General features: G+C 43.3%; 1 protein-coding gene across 1 annotated transcript in view; it reads left to right on the plus strand.

The window, feature by feature from the left end:
- The window catches only part of LOC138657463 (vomeronasal type-2 receptor 26-like), an 80,930-nt gene that overhangs the window by 59,812 nt on the left and 642 nt on the right, over positions 1–20,476 (plus strand). The window contains exon 5 of the mRNA XM_069745262.1: positions 11,495–12,397. Within this exon, the coding sequence (XP_069601363.1) occupies positions 11,495–12,397 (903 nt within the window). The remainder of the gene's footprint in view (positions 1–11,494; positions 12,398–20,476) is intronic.

Here is a 20,476-nt window from a genome sequence, read left to right on the forward strand (position 1 = left end):
TATGACTGTTCGCGTATGGTGTATGGCTGCTATCTAGCGCCCGACTAATCACTCAACGTGTCACACATGTATCAGCGTCTATTGCTGTGACCGCCAGTGCGGTGCCATGCGCCAGTGTGCGCTTCCTGACCCACGTCTGGGTGCTTTGTGGTACCTGCCAGCACGGCACAGTTCGCACTTCGGTGCTATAATTATATATTTCCTTACACACCCAGTAGCGGTGTAGTGCCAGCAAGGGTCTAATCTGACTACAATCCCTGTTGGGGTTAAGTTCGCTGACCACTTGCTCGCGCTCTATGTGCGGTACCGCGGTCCTGTGACGCAACAGGATCGCTTTCTTCACGCTGGGTGAGGTTTAACCCACGCGTGTATACTTTTGGATACCGCCATATAGTCTGTCATTTCCTAGCAGCAGGTTTCACCTGCACGGTGGACCCCGGACTGCGAACGCATCTATATCATCTCTCTTGGTGCGTTCCGCCAGTCCTAACACACCGCTAATTGCAAAATTGCAAACCTCTAAATACGCTAAAGTCTTGTCTCCTAGAAATGTTTTGAACCTACCTCAAGAAATTTAAATATTATCCTTTTTTATGGGCACAGACCTGCTTACTCATGCTAGACAGGTTAAGAAAGAGAATGAAGTATCTATTTGAACTGCACAAGAAGTGGTACAAAACTTATACTATACTTATAAGCATTGGATCCCTTTTCTATGCTGGCAGAGCAAATGCAGAGGTTGACATCGGAGGTGACTGACCTTTGTTCTGAGGTTCAGCAGCAACAGCAGCCGCTGGAGGATCCTATTATGGGGAACGCTGCTGGTTGGCGGGTCCAGCTTGAACCCAATATTGCCCTTCCGGACAGTTTTTCGGGGGGTAGAAGCAGGTTTTCGTGTTTAGCAAATAGCAACTGTTATTTCACTGATGCAAGGGGAACATCAGTCCTGGAATTTTTCTCTGCCCCAGGATTCGATGTGTCTGCAGTCTGCAAAAGAGTTTTTCAGGACCCTAGCCCTTATATATGACAATCCTGACTGTATTTCCTTGGCTGATTCCAGGCTGCATCACATTCAGTAGGAAAATCATTCAGTAGAAATGTTGAGTTTGCTAGAACTTATGGTCTTGACTGCTCTACCTTGCCTAATCCTATTCCTACTTGCACCATCAAATCATGGGAAAAGCCTCACTATGCTCACAATGCTAAAGCCTCACAATGCTAAAAGTAGCATTGCTCCTTGATGTCACAGTATAGATCCACTTGAGAAAATTGACAAAAAAAGGGAAGAAACAGATCCACATTGCCGTATGAATAAAAATCTGTAGCTTTATTTCACATGGTTAAAAAAGTGTCGAGACAATTAAAAGACTGTGCACCATGGACATTCTACTCCCTTCTTCTTCATCATTGCAAAATTCAATATTAAAGGGAACCTGTCACCCACAAAATCGAAGATGAGCTAAGCCCACCGGCATCAGGGGCTTTTCTACAGCATTCTGTAATGCTGTAGATAAACCCCCAATGTATCCTGAAAGATGAGAAAAAGAGGTTAAAATACAGTGGGGCAAAAAAGTATTTAGTCAGTCAGCAATAGTGCAAGTTCCACCACTTAAAAAGATGAAAGGCGTCTGTAATTTACATCATAGGTAGACCTCAACTATGGGAGACAAACTGAGAAAAAAAAATCCAGAAAATCACATTGTCTGTTTTTTTATCATTTTTTTTGCATATTATGGTGGAAAATAAGTATTTGGTCAGAAACAAACAATCAAGATTTCTGGCTCTCACAGACCTGTAACTTCTTCTGTAAGAGTCTCCTCTTTCCTCCACTCATTACCTGTAGTAATGGCACCTGTTTAAACTTGTTATCAGTATAAAAAGACACCTGTGCACACCCTCAAACAGTCTGACTCCAAACTCCACTATGGTGAAGACCAAAGAGCTGTCAAAGGACACCAGAAACAAAATTGTAGCCCTGCACCAGGCTGGGAAGACTGAATCTGCAATAGCCAACCAGCTTGGAGTGAAGAAATCAACAGAGGGAGCAATAATTAGAAAATGGAAGACATACAAGACCACTGATAATCTCCCTCGATCTGGGGCTCCACGCAAAATCCCACCCCGTGGGGTCAGAATGATCACAAGAACGGTGAGCAAAAATCCCAGAACCACGCGGGGGGACCTAGTGAATGAACTGCAGAGAGCTGGGACCAATGTAACAAGGCCTACCATAAGTAACACACTACGCCACCATGGACTCAGATCCGGCAGTGCCAGACGTGTCCCACTGCTTAAGCCAGTACATGTCCGGGCCCGTCTGAAGTTTGCTAGAGAGCATTTGGATGATCCAGAGGAGTTTTGGGAGAATGTCCTATGGTCTGATGAAACCAAACTGGAACTGTTTGGTAGAAACACAACTTGTCGTGTTTGGAGGAAAAAGAATACTGAGTTGCATCCATCAAACACCATACCTACTGTAAAGCATGGTGGTGGAAACATCATGCTTTGGGGCTGTTTCTCTGCAAAGGGGCCAGGACGACTGATCCGGGTACATGAAAGAATGAATGGGGCCATGTATCGTGAGATTTTGAGTGCAAACCTCCTTCCATCAGCAAGGGCATTGAAGATGAAACGTGGCTGGGTCTTTCAACATGACAATGATCCAAAGCACACCGCCAGGGCAACGAAGGAGTGGCTTCGTAAGAAGCATTTCAAGGTCCTGGAGTGGCCTAGCCAGTCTCCAGATCTCAACCCTATAAAAAACCTTTGGAGGGAGTTGAAAGTCCGTGTTGCCAAGCGAAAAGCCAAAAACATCACTGCTCTAGAGGAGATCTGCATGGAGGAATGGGCCAACATACCAACAACAGTGTGTGGCAACCTTGTGAAGACTTACAGAAAACGTTTGACCTCTGTCATTGCCAACAAAGGATATATTACAAAGTATTGAGATGAAATTTTGTTTCTGACCAAATACTTATTTTCCACCATAATATGCAAATAAAATGTTAAAAAAACAGACAATGTGATTTTCTGGATTTTTTTTTTCTCAGTTTGTCTCCCATAGTTGAGGTCTACCTATGATGTAAATTACAGACGCCTCTCATCTTTTTAAGTGGTGAAACTTGCACTATTGCTGACTGACTAAATACTTTTTTGCCCCACTGTATACTCACCCAGGGGCAGTCTCGCTGTGGTCCGGGTCCGGTCTGGGGCCTCCCATCTTCTTACCATGACTTCCTCTTCTCATCTTCACGCTGCGGCTTCAGTGTACTTTGCCCTGTTGAGGGCAGAGCAAAGTACTGAAATGTGCAGGCACTGGAAAAGGTCAGAGAGGCCTGGCGCCTGCGCACTGCAGTACTTTGCTCTGCCCTCTACAGGGTAGACAAAGTATGCCGGAGCCGCAGCGTGAATACAAGAAGAGGATGTCATCGTAAGAAGATGGGAGGCCCTGGAACGCGATGCCCATTGGATCGGACCGCCAGCCCAGGTGAGTATAATCTAACCTTTTTTTCTCATCTTTCAGGTTACATCGGGGCTTATCTACAGCATTACAGAATGCTGTAGATAAGCCCCTGATGCTGGTGGGCTTAGTTCACCTTCGATTTTGGGGGTGACAGGTTCCCTTTAAGAGACTATATTGTGAATGCAAGAAAGTGCATCCCTCTGCTTTTGAAAAAAAGACACCGCTCCAACAATTTCCCTCTAGTTTTTCAAAAATTAATGATGTGATGTTAATGGAGGAACTCACCATTATGATCAACAATTACTATGAACTTTTCTACACAACCTGGTTTTATTGTCTGGAGCTTAGATCTTCTGCTGATTATCTTTCTTTTGTTGGGGAAAACTGTGTCTGTCATTTTTGGATTCCACCATTCAACACCCTTCCCCATCTCTTTTCCTCCCTATTTCCCCTCCCCTCATTCGTTTCTTTGTCCTTCTTCTGCTTTTTGCTCTTTTCTCTCTTTTCATTGTATGTTCCTAAGACTTATTCCAATCAGTCTATGTGGATATGGTTGTGGAATTTCATGTCTTTTTAATGTATATGTTTTTCTATATCAGTACAGTTAGTGGAATACCATATTAATTTTTTCTTTTTCATAAATTAAATAAATATAAATTTAGAAAGAAAGATTTATAGAAAAAAGCTTTAACTTTCTTTAGTTAGATATGCAGTTATTTACTTAATGTAAGTTATTGGAATTAAAGCTTGATTTCCATGTTATATTCAGATTTCTAATTTCTACTAAAGTTCTTCATTTTTGCCCTTTTTATTGCTGGAGGGGGATGTCTACTTCGTTAGCCAAGCGACTCATGCTAAGGACCACAAAGCTTTTTATTGTTAAACTATGCTTCTATTTTAAAGGCGTTGTCCTATCTATAGCTCATCAGTACGAGATTGGTGGGGGTTATTAACCTGGCTATCCCTCTACCCCACAGCTGGACATCAGCAAAAAACAAAATACATCTTCATAATTTTGAAATGCAAATTAAAAAATATCATTTAAAATGCTGAATAATATTTGTTTCCTGTTTAAAGCAATCTGAGAATAATTATGCTTCTTTCAAAAGTTGCGCTGACTTGTGTTTTAGATTCCGGTCTCTAAGTGCACTGAGGACTGTCCACCAGGATATCGAAGGATCTTAAGGAAAGGAAGGCACAAGTGCTGCTTCGTATGTCTGCAGTGTTCTGATGGGGAAATATCTAATGAGACAGGTATTACATTACATTTATTCTGATCTTTACATATTTCCCAAAGGTTTTTCATTTTATAAGTTGTTTTGTTCTTAAATATTTTGAATACGTACATTTCTGATTGTTTGCATATGTGTTTGTGCTGCTTTTTGAATAGGGAAATATTTTGAGAGCTGACATGAGAAATTTGATAGGTGATTATTAGAAATGAGCAGATTGTTGGCAATACAAATTTCAGTGTTGTAGAATTTTTTTTCCAAAATATCCAATTTTTGACTACTGGGATAGTAAAAGATGAGTGGTTGAAAGAAAGAACTTTGAGGATTCGACCAAGATGGTCAGTGGCAATGACACCACGATCAGCATAACCCACCTGTCATGGGGCTACCGCGACAGAGAGGTTCCAGAGAACCGCAGTTCTCTGGGCCTCGTTCACACACAGTGAACAGAAGCTCTTCTCCTGTATTCTGACCTGGCTGCTTTGTGCCAGCAGTGCAGGAGTTAACCTTGTTGCTGAGTTGCTGTGAGCTGAGTCTCTCAGCTGACGTGGATTTTTGTAATCTCCTCCTCTATATAGACCCATCCTTGACTACAGCTAGTGTCAGTGATCAGTTCTGCTGCCTGGCTAGGAGGTTGAAGGAGCGTAGTATTTGGATCCTGGAGGTTTATTACAGAGATTGGTGTCTGCTGTTTTGGTTGCATGTTAAACCTGTTTTCCTTCCTAGTTTTCTCCTTCTCTTCCCTTCTATATGTTACCTCTGTGGTTGTGTGAGCATTTGGTTAGTTTGAGACTTTTAGTTACCTTGTCTGTATACCCTGTTTATTGTTGTGTTTATACACTGGTGCAGTCCTCCTCCCTGGGGGGAAGAGGGGGCCACTGATAGGGCCTGCACAGGAGACAGGGATACGCTGGCGGCTCAGGCCTCCTAACCATCATAGGTACCCCTGAGATAGGAGAAAGCCAAGGCCCAATTATAGTGGCAGGGAAAGGTGCGGGTCCCAGTAAGCTGTCCTGCCCCTTTATCGCCGTTAACGGCGTAACACCACCCTTTTTTCTGTCTACTGAAAGGTTTGCTGCTTACAATTAAAAAGGAGTCTTTGCAGGCACATCAACTTGAGATGGAGCTATAAACTATACTGGGTGATGCTACACAGCCAAGTCTCATCTCATATTCTCAACACAAATTGGGTCATAATGAGGAGGAGGAAGAGGAACAAGAGCTGGTTGCTTGCGTGACAGATGGTAATACCCACACAAACTTCACCCTGTCTGTTAAGTATGGATGACCTATAGATGAGGAGGAGAGGGAGGATGAAAAGGAAAACAAGGACAGGCATTCGTTCTCTTGGTGGGGACAGAGAAATCTTGGCTGTTGGCAGTCTGGAACACATGGCTGAAATGATGTTCTGCTGCCTTTATTGTGACCCTCGCGTTGTAAGCATTTTGGCCAACACTAATTGATTCTTCATCTTTCTAGCGCTTCCTCTCACGCTGCAAGGAAAGCTTTCCTTATCTCCCTTCTGTGGTGAACAGTTCTTATAAAACATTGCAGTACCATACGACCAAAGTTGAAGACTTTAAAAATTTCCCATCTGACAACTCTGGTGGTTGAGGTCATTGTTCCTTGGACAACCAAGGAGTGTAGATGAAGGAGAAACACACCAGATGCATCAGAGGCAGGTGAACATTCTTAAATGTCTGGGACAGATTTCTCAGACCCTTCCAATGTCCAGTACTGTACCAACATCCTCAGTGATTCCTCTGTGACTTACAACTATTGAGTATCCAAGCTAGACATGTGGCATGAACTGTCTCTCTACACCTTGGAGGTCCTGGCCTGCCGCTAGCATTTCATCAGAGCGAGTTGTTAGTGCCCCCGGGGGGTATTATAATCTATAGGCATATCCACCTGTCAATTTAAAATGCTGACAGGCTGATTCTTATCAAAAAGAACAAGGGCTGGATTGGGCCAGACATCTCTACTCCACAGAATGATATCAGTGGGACAAAACTCAAAGGCAGGGTTTTTTTGTTTTGTTTCTGGTGCATTCTCATGCCTTCCCACAAAAATATTGGTATACGCTTCAGGATTTTGTCTTTTTGTCCTCATCCTCCATCAGCATCATATCAGAAGGGTGGTCATTCTACAATCGCTATACATTTTCTAAGGGTGTTTATGATGCTCGCATTAACAATTTTTAGAGGCCTATCTTGAACATTCTTTTATATGTATAACCCACAGGGGTAAATGTTTTTCAGCCCTTGCACTTAGTACATGGGTATTACCAGTCTATGTAATAATGGGAAAAAATGCTTTCTGAGGTTCTCTGCTATGTCTCTGCAAAAGGGGTATTGGAGATCATCCTTCTAGTTTTTGGCATCCCTTGCACTTAGTGCATACACTTTACCACTGTTGGAGATCCACCCTTTAGTAATGGGGAAAAAAAATATTTTCTGTGGATCCACTTTGTAGTTGAGGCAAATATTTCTGAAACCAAAAGAGTTGATGGGTTTTAATAGTATATGATCCAGTGCCCTGTTGTGGGCTGTCAGTTGGTCATCACATAGGGAGTTCTCCCACCGCATGCAGGACTTCACAACGAGGACAGGAACGTTTGTACAGTAAGTACCGAAGATTCTGGTCTCCTCCAAATAAGGCTGAGTAGAATTGAAATGCTCCACTATATTCCCCAGCAGGGTTGATGAAATAAAAGTCCATGATGATAATACCGTTCTTATGTGCACTTTGTCTATGGGGAGCTGTGTGCACAAATGTGCAAAAATGTTGCAAGAACACTTTGTGTGAACAAAGACCATATTTTGGATGAACTTTTTTCTCTTTTTTTGCCTTATATACAAGTCAATATCCTGGAAAGAATGTTTCGCAACATTTTTTCCAGGTAAATCCATTTTAACTACAGTTTTGTATATTTTATTTTCGATCCGTAAAAGTGGCGCAATACTCTGACAACATTGTTCCCAGCAGCGACCTGAGATTCAGAGATGCGTCCAGGGGTTTTTCCCATGCGGTTCTTATAAAATTTCAGTGCAGTTTTCATACTTTTCAGCAATTTTTAGACCCCCTCCAGACCTCTGGAATGGAGGAGTTGCAGGAAAAATGCTAGAGTTTTCCTTTGACTTCCATTATACGCGTTACTAAGGTCGAAAACCTAAGGTTCATGATTTGCTTGACTTGAGTAATGAGCACCCAAGCATTTTAGTGCTTGCTCATCACTATTAACTAGGGTATTTTCAGCAGTCTATCATGTGATGCTTGGTATCTTTTTTTTTAAATCCCTGAGAATCAAAAGTGTTTAAATTGACAATGACATGCAAATATGAGGTAACATCACTTGAAATCAATTGCTCTTGATCGATTTGCTCATCTCTAATAATGTCGTCCAACTGTATTACTCAGGAGATCAGATAATACTTCCTGTCTACACATTTGTGCATGTTCTGGACTGTTTACCAAACTACGTATCATATCATATAAAAATAGAATCATAGAATGTTAGAGTTGAAAGGGACCTCCAGGGTATCATAAGTTTAGATTTAACTGCGGTGGGATGAATTAAATGAATCATTGAAAATGCAGATAGTGATTAAAAAAAATTGGGAGTGCTTCTATTTCTATGTGTAAAAAATGTTATATTCTCATGGTTTCACTTTAAGAAAAAATTGACATAAATTAACCCCTTAGTGACAGAGCCAATTTGGTACTTAATGACCGAGCCAATTTTTGCAATTCTGACCACTGTCACTTTATGAGGTTATAACTCTGGAACGCTTCAACGGATCCCGCTGATTCTGAGAAAGTTTTTTCGTGACATTTTGTACTTCATGATAGTGGTAACATTTCTTCAGTATTACTTGTGATTATTTATGAAAAAAATGGAAATATGGCAAAAATTTTAAAATTTTGCAATTTTCAAACTTTGTATTTTTATGCCCTTAAATCAAAGAGATATGTCACGAAAAATAGTTAATAAGTAACATTTCGCACATGTCTACTTTACATCAGCATAATTTTGGAAACAAATTTTTTTTTTGTTAGGGAGTTATAAGGGTTAAAATTGACCAGCAATTTCTCATTTTTACAACACCATTTTTTTTTAGGGACCACATCTCATTTGAAGTCATTTTGAGGGGTCTATATGATAGAAAATAATGAAGTGTGACACCATTCTAAAAACTGCACCCCTCAAGGTTCTCAAAACCACATTCAAGAAGTTTATTAACCCTTTATTTGCTTCACAGGAACTGAAACAATGTGGAAGGAAAAAATGAACATTTAACTTTTTTTGCAAACATTTTAATTCAGAACCTTTTTTTTTATTTTCACAAGTGTAAAAACAGAAATGTAACCATAAATTTTGTTATGCAATTTTTCCTGAATATGCCAATACCCCATATGTGGGGGTAAACCACTGTTTGGGCGCACCGCAGAACTTGGAAGTGAAGGAGCGCCGCTTGACTTTTTCAATGCAGAATTGGCTGGAATTGAGATCGGACGCCATGTCAGATTTAGAGAGCCCCTGATGTGCCTAAACAGTAGAAACCCCCCACAAGTGACCCCATTTTGGAAACTAGACCCCCCAAGGAACTTATCTAGATGTGTGGTGAGGACTTTGAATGCCCAAGTGCTTCACAAAAGTTTAGAATGCAGAGTGGCGAAAATAAAAAAAATATTTTTTTTTCCTCAAAAAAGATATTGTAGCCCCCAAGTTTTTATTTTCACAAGGGTAACAGGAGAAATCGGATCCCAAAAGTTGTTGGCCAATTTGTCCTGAGTATGCTGGTACCCCATATGTGGGGGTAAACCACTGTTTGGGCGCACGGCAGAGCTCGGAAGGGAAGGAGCGCCGTTTTGGAATGCAGACTTAGATAGAATGGTCTGTGGGCGTTATGTTGCGTTTGCAGAGCCCCTGATGTACCTAAACAGTAGTAAACCCCCACAAGTGACCCCGTTTTGGAAACTAGACCCCCCAAGGAACTTATCTAGATGTGTGGTGAGAACTTTGAATGCCCAAGTGCTTCACAGAAGTTTAGAATGCAGAGTCGTGAAAATAAAAAAATATTTTTTTTTCGACAAAAAAGATTTTGTAGCCCCCAAGTTTTTATTTTCACAAGGTAACAGGAGAAATTGGACCCCAAAAGTTGTTGTCCAATTTATCCCGAGTACGCTGATGCCCCATATGTGGGGGTAACCCACTATTTGGGTGCACGGCAGAGCTCAGAAGGGAGGGAGCACCATTTGACTTTTTGAGCGCAAAATTGGCTGTCGTGTTTGGAGACCCCCTGATGTAACTAAACAGTGGAAACCCCCCAATTCTAGCCCCAACCCTAACCCCAACACACCCCTAACCCTAATCCCAACCCGATCCATAATCCTAATCACTAACCCTAATGATAATCACAACCCTAACCCCAAAACAACCCTAATGTCAACCCTAACCATAACCCTAATCAAAACCCTAAATCCAACACACCCCTAATCCTAATCTCAACCCTAACCTCAAACCTAACCCTAATCCCAATACACCCCTAATCACAACCCTTTCCTTAACCCTAATCCCAAACCTAACCCTAATCCAAACCCTAATCCCAACTCTAACCCTAACTTTAGCCCCAACCCTAGCCCTAACTTTAGCCCCAACCCTAACCCTAGCCCTAAAGCTACTTTCACACTTGCGTCGTTTGGCATCCATCACAATCCGTCGTTTTGGACAAAAAACGGATCCTGCAAATGTGCCCGCAGGATGAGTTTTTTGCTCATAGACTTGTATTGCCGACAGATCGTGACGAGTGGCCACACGTCGCGTCTGTCGTGCACTGGATCAGTTGTGTTTTGGCGTACCGTCGGCACAAAAAATGTTCAATGTAACGTTTTTTTGTACGTCGCGTCCGCCATTTCTGACCGCGCATGCGTGGCTGTAACTCTCCCCCCTCCTCCCCAGAACATAGATTGGGCAGCGGATGCATTGAAAAACTACATCCGCTGCCCACGTTGTGCACAATTTTCACAACGTGCGTCGGTATGTCGGGCCGACGCATTGCGACGGCCCCGTACCGACGTAAGTGTGAAAGAACCCTAACCCTAAATTTAGCCCAAACCCTAACCCTAAATTTAGCCCCAACCCTAACCCTAAATTTAGCCCCAACCCTAACCCTAGCCCTAGCCCTAACCCTAACCCTAGCCCTAACCCTAACCCTAGCCCTAACCCTAACCCTAGCCCTAGCCCTAACCCTAACCCTAGCCCTAACCCCCGGCAGCCGAGACCCCGGAGAAAACCCGACTCTGGGGGGCGCTATTTACTTTTTCCACAGCGCCGTTAATTAACGGCGCTGTGGTTTAAGTACCCTTAGCGGCCGCCGTTAAAAGGCGTATCGGCGGTCGTTAAGGGGTTAATTCTTCATTTATAAAAAATCTTGGAAATCTCACATTTATTAATGCACTACGTTGTCAAGTAATATGCATTAGGACATAGTGATTTTTTTTACCAAGAACATAAATAATTATCAAGAGAATTATATATTAACTGTATCTTTGCCATACGTTTTTTTCAAAAATATGTCATATCCAGGCCAAAGGGACCAACATTTTCATCTCAAGTATAAACTATACATTTCTATAATTCCAGATTCTGTGGCTGTGAGGTATAGCACATGCATAGAGGATCTCCAGGTCTACACTTAATGGCAAAAGTCCGATCTTTAAAGCGTTTCTCAAAAACTGTGCTTTTATAGATTTTTGTCTATTTATTTATTTTTTAATCTTTTTTAATCTTTTTTAGACAAGCGATCATGCATCAGGTGTTCAAGAGACCATTGGCCAAATGACAACAATCAATGTGCACCAAAGGAGACAGAATTTTTATCATATAGTGATGACTCAATAACTCTTATTATATCTACAATTTCTATCTTTCTTTTTCTCAAAACCTCAGTTATTTTGGGCATCTTTACATTTTTTAGAGATACACCAGTCGTCAGGGCAACTAACCAAAGCTTGAGCTTCTGCTTACTTGTCTCCATTATGTTAAGCTTCCTTTGCATATTTTCTTTCCTTGGTCGTCCTACACATGTGACCTGTATGCTTCGTCAGACTTCATTTGGAATTATCTACTCAGTTGCCATCTCTTCTATTCTAGCTAAAACCATTATGGTCTACTCGGCCTTCAAAGCCACCAAACCTGGAAGCAAATGTCGAAGATTTATTGGCATAAAAATAACCAACTGTTTAGTCTTTGTTTGTTCATTTACCCAAGTTGTACTTTGCATTATCTGGTTATCTACTGCTCCACCATTTCCAGAAAACAACTTTGACTTGTATGAGGACAAAATTATTCTTCAGTGTAATGAAGGCTCAATAGTAGCATTTTCCATAATTCTGGGTTATATTGGTATTCTTGCTGCAGCGAGCTTCTTGGTTGCTTTTCTGGCAAGAAATTTGCCAGATAGTTTCAATGAAGCTAAATACATCACTTTCAGCATGTTGGTTGTCTGCAGTGTCTGGGTGGCTTTTATTCCGGCCTATTTAGGTGCAACTGGAAAAAGTTCAGTTCTTGTAGAAATATTTGCTATATTGTCTTCAAATGTTGCCATTTTGGCCTGTTTATTTTTTCCTAAATGTTATATTATTATCATTAAACCAGACTTAAATTCAAAGAACAAAATTATAAAAAAGCATAAATATGGTAGGTAAAATAAAACCATATAAATAATGCTTACAATATATAATTTATTGACACTATTATTTAATTTAAAATTTAGATCTTTATTAGAATTATGCTATGTGTGATCAGTAGTTTCTAATTGTAGAACAAGAAAAACATTCAAAAGAGCAAATATTATTTAGATCTTTTAGGTTATGTTATCGAGATCACGCAAAGTCATTATCCCCCTCTACTCCTCTTTGGTCAGATCTCATCTGGAGTTTTGTGTCCAGTTTTGGGAACCACATTTTAAAAAAGACATCAACAAACTGGAGCAAGTTCAGAGAAGAGCGACCAGAATGGTGACCAGTCTGCAAACCATGTCCTATGAGAAACTGTTACTGGATTTAGGAATGTTTAGCTTGCAAAAAAAGAAGACTGAGAGGAGACTTAATAGCTGTCTACAAATATCTCAAGGGCTGTCACATTGCAGAAGGATCATCTTTATTCTCATTTGCACAAGGAAAGACTAGAAGCAATGGGATGAAACTGAATGGCAGGAGACACAGATTAGATATTAGAAAAAACTTTTTGACAGTTAGAGTGACCAATAATTGGAACTGGCTGCCACGAGAAGTGGTGAGTAGGGTTGAGCGAAACGGGTTGGCCAGATTCAGAAGTCGACGACTTTTGGCAAAGTCGGGTTTCATGAAATCCGACCCGACCCCTGTGTGGGGTCGGCCATGAGGTCGGCGATCTTCTGATCTGGAATCGGCACTCTGATACCGAGTTCCGATATGTTTAAGATATCGGGAATCGGTATCGGAATTCATATTTAAGTGTAAAATAAAGAATCAAAATAAAAAAATATTGATATACTCACCCTCGGACGCGCCCTGGTTCTCACCGGCAGCCTTCCTTCCTAAGAATGAGCGCCTGAAGGGCCTTCGATGACATCGCGGCTTGTGATTGGTTGCGTGAGCGGTCACATGGGTGTCACGTGACCAATCACAAGCCGCGACGTCATCTAAGGTCCTTCAGGCGCTAATTCTTAGGAAGGAAGCGTCCGAGGGCGTGTCCGAGGGTGAGTATATTTCTAATAGGTATATACTCACCCTTGGACGCGCCCTGGTTCTAACCCGCAGCCTTCCTTCCAAAGAATCAGCGCCTGAAGGACCTTAGATGACGTCGCGGCTTGTGATTGGTCGCGTGACGCCCATGTGACCGCTCACGCGACCAATCACAAGCCGCGACGTCATCGAAGGTCCTTCAGGCGCTCATTCTTAGGAAGGAAGGCTGCCGGTGAGAACCAGGGCGTGTTCGAGGGTAAGTATATCAATATTTTTTATTTTGATTCTTTATTTTACACTTAAATATGGATCCCAGGGCCTGAAGGAGAGTTTTCTCTCTTTCAGACCCTGGGAACCATTAGAAACCCAATGCACTGCATTGGGTTTCGTGTTTCGGCCGACCCCGACCCCGATTTTTCTATAGGATCGGCCGATTTCACTCGACCCGATTTTTGAAAAAGTCGGGTTTCGTGAAACCCGACCCGATCCTATAAAAAGAAAAGTCGCTCAACCCTATTGAGGAGCACTTTTTTGCAAATCAACATCACTTGTGTCCCCTAAAAACCCTGTACCTGACCTTGCAACGCCACTAGTTTCAATTGCCCCCTGAGAAACATCCTCTTTCCATAAATATTCATCCCCATCATCCTCTTCCTCCTCCTCTTCGTCCACCACCTCGTCCAGGAGAGTTCCCTGAGCAGACAAGGGCTGACAGTCATCAAGCCTTCCCTCCTACTCGGTTGCAGACACCAGCTCCTTAATGTGCATCATATTTTGCATCAGCTGACACATTAATGGGATGCTCATGCTTATGATGGCGTCATCTGCACTTACCAGCCATATGCATTCCTCAAAACACTGAAGGACTTGACAGAAGTGTTGTAGCTTTGACCACTGCACACCAGACAACTCCATGTCTGCCATCCAACTGCCTGCCCGTGCATGTGTATCCTCCCACAAATTAATTACAGCACGCCTCTGTTCGCACAGCCTCTGAACCATGTGCAGTGTGGAGTTCCACCTTGTTGCAATGTCGATTGTTAGGCGGTGCTGGGGAAGATTCAGCGATCGCTGATGATTCAGCATACGGCTGGAGTGTACGGGCAACCGGCGGATGTGCGAGCAAAGTCTTCGCACCTTCAGGAGCAGGGCTGGTAACTCCAGATAATTTTTGAGGAAGCACTGCACCACCAGGTTCAAGGTGTGAGCCAGGCAAGGTATGTGTTTAAGTTCTGAAAGGGCTATGGCAGCCATAAAATTCCTTCCATTATCACTGACTACCTTGCCTGCCTCAAGATGTACACTGCCCAGTCATGACTGAGTTTGTTGCTGCAAGTACTCAGCCAGTACTTCCGCGGTGTGTCTGTTGTCGCCCAAACACTTCCTTTGTAACACAGCTTGCTGACGCTTACCACTAGCTGTTCGATAATGGGACACCTCGTGTGCAACAGTGGCAGCTGCGGATGGAGTGGTCGTGTGACTGCGCTCTGTGGACGAGCTTTCGCTTCTGGAGGAGGAGGAGGAGGGGTGGCAAATGCCTACAGCCAACTGTTTCCTAGACCATGGGCTAGGCAGAACTGTCCCAATATGGCTGTCCCCTGTGGACCCTGCATCCACCACATTAACCCAGTGCGCCATGATGGACACGTAATGTCACTGGTCATGCCTACTGATCCATGCATCTGTTGTGAGGTGCACCTTTCCACTGACTGATTGTCTCAGTGCATGGACAATGCGGTCTTTGACATGCTGGTGAAGGGCTGGGATGGCTTTTTATGCAAAGAAGTGCCGACTGGGTAGGTCATAGCGTGGTAATGCGTAGGCCATCAGGTTTTTGAAAGTTTTACTTTCAACCAACCGGTAGGGCATCATCTCTAACGAGATTAGTCTAGCAATGTAGGCGTTCAAACCCTGTGTATGCGGATGAGAGGATAAGTACTTTCTTTTCCTAACGAGAGTCTCTTGTATGGTGAGCTGGACTGGAGAACTGCATATGGTGGAACTAGCGTGGGTGGTGGTGGACATGGCGGATTGAAAGAGGTTATGTGATGGTATTCTTGATGTTGGCCTACAAACAGTGTTTCCTACCAAGAACCTTGTGATTCCCTGACAGCTTTGGCCTTGCGACAATACCTCCACATTTGCTGCTGGTGTCCTAACCTAATGTCCTAATGTAGCGTTGCTGACTACCTTCATTCTGAGCAGGTGCACCAACGGTACAGGATGTTTGTAAGTTAGTCCAGGCTTGCATGTGCATGCTTTTTAAATGTCTAAGCATACACGTTGTATTTAAATTTTGAAGATTCTTTCCTCTGCTAAAGGTCTTTGAGCATTTCTTACAGATAACTTTTGACGGATCATTCGGATCTTGGTTAAAAAATTGCCACACTACACTCTTCCTAATATGGAATTCACCGGATGGCCACGCTGTCCTAAAACTGTTTTTGTTTTTGACAAACGTTTTTGGCCTGATACGGGCCTGCTAGATGACATCTGTTGCGATATAGATGGCTGCTGCGGATCATCCTCCTCCGCTTCTGAGCTACTGGCAGCGGCACCCTCTTCCCCCAATGGCTGCCAATCTGGGTCAACAACTTGGTCATCTATCACCTCCTCTTCAATGTCATGTGCACTTTCCTCTGTGTCACCGTGTAAGGTGCTATAGCGTTCGGGACGGGGCACCATAGTCTCATCAGGGTCAGTTTCTGGCTCAGTACATTACGAGGGCAATGTAGTGATGAGTCAATGGAACAGCATAATAATCAAGCTGTGGCTGTGCATCTGTGCACTCCATGTCCGATTCATCTTGTAATGGGCAGTTATCAATTTCCCTTTCTAACCCAGGCACGGTATGTGTAAAGAGCTCCATGGAGTAACCTGTTGTGTCACCTGACGCATCTTTCACTTTTGGTTTGGGTGAAGGACACAAGGAAACGTCTTGTTCCTGACCGGGAGCATCCACTGACGACTCGCTGCTTTTATATTTGGAACTTTCTGAAGAGGAGGCGAAAGAGCTATAGGCTGAGTCAGCAAGGAAAGCCAAAACTTTTTCCTGCTGCTCCGGCTTTAAAAGCTGTTTTCCTACTCTCAGATAAGGGAGCCTTCGAGGCCTTGTGTAGCCAGACGATGACGCTGGCTCAACACCTTCAGCCTTAGGTGCTATTGTGCTTTTGCCACTACCACCAGATGCACCACCACCACCACCATCAGTACCAGCTGGCAACCACCGCCCACAAGCTCTTCCACCAGACTTCCTCATTTTTTGGAAAATCTAACCAAAATAACAACCGTTATATGGTACTGTAAAACAAGGTAGAAGGTGTATATAAACTTGTTGAGAATTTAAATCTCCCTAATTTTGGGGGGGAAACTGAAACAAAACTCAGGCCCAGTGTATAAAACAATGCAATGTAAGTGGCAGAACGTGGCAGGAAGATATATGAAAAAATACAAGGGCTGTAGTAAAATTTCAATCTCCCTACAATGATCTCAGGACAAGTATGGCAGCAATAAAAAGGACTGCTGCACACAAAAGTGTGGACAAATAAACAAGATAACTGTGCAGAACGGAGCAACCGGATTTTTGCTTTTAATAAAGCAGTTGTTTTGCACAGCGGCGTACAAACAGCAATGCAGCTATCAGGGAGCCTTATAAGGCAGCCTAATAAGCTACAGAGCTGATGCACCAAAATATAAACTCCACTGTCCCTGCAAAGAAAAGGTGGTGTTTGACAGTGGAAATCGCTACAGCACAAGCAGTTTGGGGGTTAATCTTCCCTCCCTAACTATATCCCTTCTTCTGATGAAGCTGCAGCAACCTCTCCCTATGCTATGATCGGCAGAAGTAAGATGGCGGACGGCGTGCACGCCCCTTTATAGCCCCTGTGATGCCGCAGACAGCAAGCCAATCACTGCAATGCCCTTCTCTAAGATGGTGGGGACTGAGACCTATGTCATCACGCTGCCCATACTCTGCGTCCTCCTTTATTGGCTGAAAAATGGGGCTGAAAGCGTCATACGAAACGCGACTTTTGGCGCGTAGATCGCCGACCTCATGGCCGATCCCACACTAGGATCGGTTCGGGTTTCATGAAACCCGACTTTGCGATTTTTTAATTCGTTCGCTCAACCCTAATTAGGGTTATTTGGATGTTTTGGGGTGTCGTTATAATTTAAAAAGAGAAAACACAGTAGTTTGACAATAAATGGCTTCATCCCACCATTAACAATGAGTGGAGAAAACGTTTTGGTGTCATTCAGATTCTCTGAAAAAAGGCCAAGAAAGCAAAAATTCTGCCGGTTATGTAAATCTAATTAATGCCGCTGGTGATTAAACTAAAGTAAATAATGACAACATTCAATAGCGCTTACACAGGTGGTAAATTAACTTAAAATGAAGTTAATAACAATAATAATCATTAAAAATCTGAATAATACTAATAATACATTTTATTCACAGTGTAAAATAAAAAACAAACTGGATTCAGTAAGATGTGCGTTTTTTATTCATTCCAGCATCTAAACAAATTTCAAAACGAAACATAAATTACGGGTGGTAATGGGGTGGGGGGCGGTATTACGGGTGGTAATGGGGTAGGGGGTGGGATTACAGGTGGTGATGTGGTGGGGGGTGGGATTATGCGTGGTGATGTGGTGGGGGTGGGATTATGCATGGTGATGTGTTGGGGGGCAGGATTATGCATGGTGATGAGTGGGGGCGGGATTATGCGTGGTGATGGGGTGGGAGGCGTGATTGTGTGTGGTGATTGTGTGGGGGTGGAATTATGTGTGGTAATGGGGTGGGGGGTGGAATTATGTGTGGTGATGTGGTGGGGGGTGGGATTATGTGTGGTAATGTGGTGAGGGGTGGGATTATGGGTAGTAATGTGGTGGGGGGCGGGATTATATGTGGTAATGTGGTGGGTGGTGGGATAATGGGTGGTAATGGTGTGGGGGGCGGGATTATGTGTGGTAATGGGGTGGGGGGTGGGATTATGGGTGGTAATGGGGTGGGGGCAGGATTATATGTGGTAATGGGGTGGGGGGTGGGATTATGTGTGGTAATGGGGTGGGGGGTGGTATGGGTGGTAATGGGTGGGGGCAGGATAATGTGTGGTAATGGGGTGGGGCGGGATTATGTGTGGTAATGGGGTGGGGTGGGATTATGTGTGGTAATGGGGTGAGGGGTGGGATTATGTGTGGTAATGGGGTGGGGGGTGGGATTATGTGTGGTAATGGGGTGGGGGGCTGGATTATGTGTGGTAATGGGGTGGGGGGTGGGATTATGTGTGGTAATGTGTGGGGGGCGGGATTATGTGTGGTAATTTGTTGGGGGGCAGGATTGTGTGTGGTAATTGGGTGGCGGGCGGGATTGTGTGTGGTAATGGGGTGGGAGTCGGATTATGTGTGGTGATGTGTTGGGGGCGGGATTATGTGTGGTGATGTGGTGGGGGCGGGATTGCGTGTGGTGATGTGGTGGGAGGCGGAGCTACTGTGAAGGGGGCGGGATTAGCGAGTAATCACGATGCCTTATATATATATATATATATGAATGACAGATACTAAATAGTTTTTGAATGGCATCTAGTTCATCTGTAACACATTGTACCAGTCACCTCATGTTGATCAAATATCGACATGCTACACAAATGGAAAAACCCTAATGATTCTTCCATTAACAAACTTTAGTGTCCACCATATCGATTGACTTTGAAGATTATGTGCAAGACAGATGTAGGCTTGACCTAATTGACTAACCATTAGGGGAATATAGATAATGACGTGGGCGACAGACATCAGGAATGACTAGCAATAATTATGATGCATGTAAAGAAGCCGCGGAGACACCATCACGTGTTTCTCGACGCAAGCAGTGAATAGCCAGGCCTTTCCCCGGGAAGGAACAACCACGGGAAGGGCAGCATCCTATGAAGGAAAGCCGCCTATGCCAAGCATGGTATCCATCCACAGACAGCTGTTTCGGGGTGTTTGCCCCTCATCAGTGTGGAGTAGGAATCTGGTTATTAGGAGCAGTGCCTAGTAAAAAAACACGTGATGGTGTCTCCGCGGTGTTGGATGTTTTGGTCTCCCCGAGGCCAATCATCTGTGCCTTAATAGCAATAATTATGAGATAAGGCATTGAGGTAATGTGTGGCAAAACCCCTTATTTTTTCCTATAAAATGTTGCACACTTCTGCCAATAAAGCAGAATTAATTTGAGACACGACTCACTGTCTATGTCTTGTGATTTCTCTGGCCGTAAAATTCCTATACATTTTGGCGGCAGACAAACAGCACCACTCTCCTAGCCAAAGTCATATCAAAAGAATTAGTAGAAAAGCGATCATGTAACAAACATTGGCTGAATTTTGCCGATTTATAGTAAAAATGCTCCGGTGTCCGAAAACAAATCTGAATATGCTAGGTTGGTGCTGAATTTACATAGTAATATAGTAACATAGTTAGTAAGGCCGAAAAAGACATTTGTCCATCCAGTTCAGCCTATATTCCATCATAATAAATCCCCAGATCTATGTCCTTCTACAGATCCTAATTGTATGATACAATATTGTTCTGCTCCAGGAAGACATCCAGGCCTCTCTTGAACCCCTCGACTGAGTTCGCCATCACCACCTCATCAGGCAAGCAATTCCAGATTCTCACTGCCCTAACAGTAAAGAATCCTCTTCTATGTTGGTGGAAAAACCTTCTCTCCTCCAGACGCAAAGAATGCCCCCTTGTGCCCGTCACCTTCCTTGGTATAAACAGATCCTCAGCGAGATATTTGTATTGTCCCCTTATATACTTATACATGGTTATTAGATCGCCCCTCAGTCGTCTTTTTTCTAGACTAAATAATCCTAATTTCGCTAATCTATCTGGGTATTGTAGTTCTCCCATCCCCTTTATTAATTTTGTTGCCCTCCTTTGTACTCTCTCTAGTTCCATTATATCCTTCCTGAGCACCGGTGCCCAAAACTGGACACAGTACTCCATGTGCGGTCTAACTAGGGATTTGTACAGAGGCAGTATAATGCTCTCATCATGTGTA

The sequence above is a fragment of the Ranitomeya imitator genome, chromosome 1, assembly GCF_032444005.1.
Source record: "Ranitomeya imitator isolate aRanImi1 chromosome 1, aRanImi1.pri, whole genome shotgun sequence".
Lineage (NCBI taxonomy): Eukaryota > Metazoa > Chordata > Amphibia > Anura > Dendrobatidae > Ranitomeya > Ranitomeya imitator.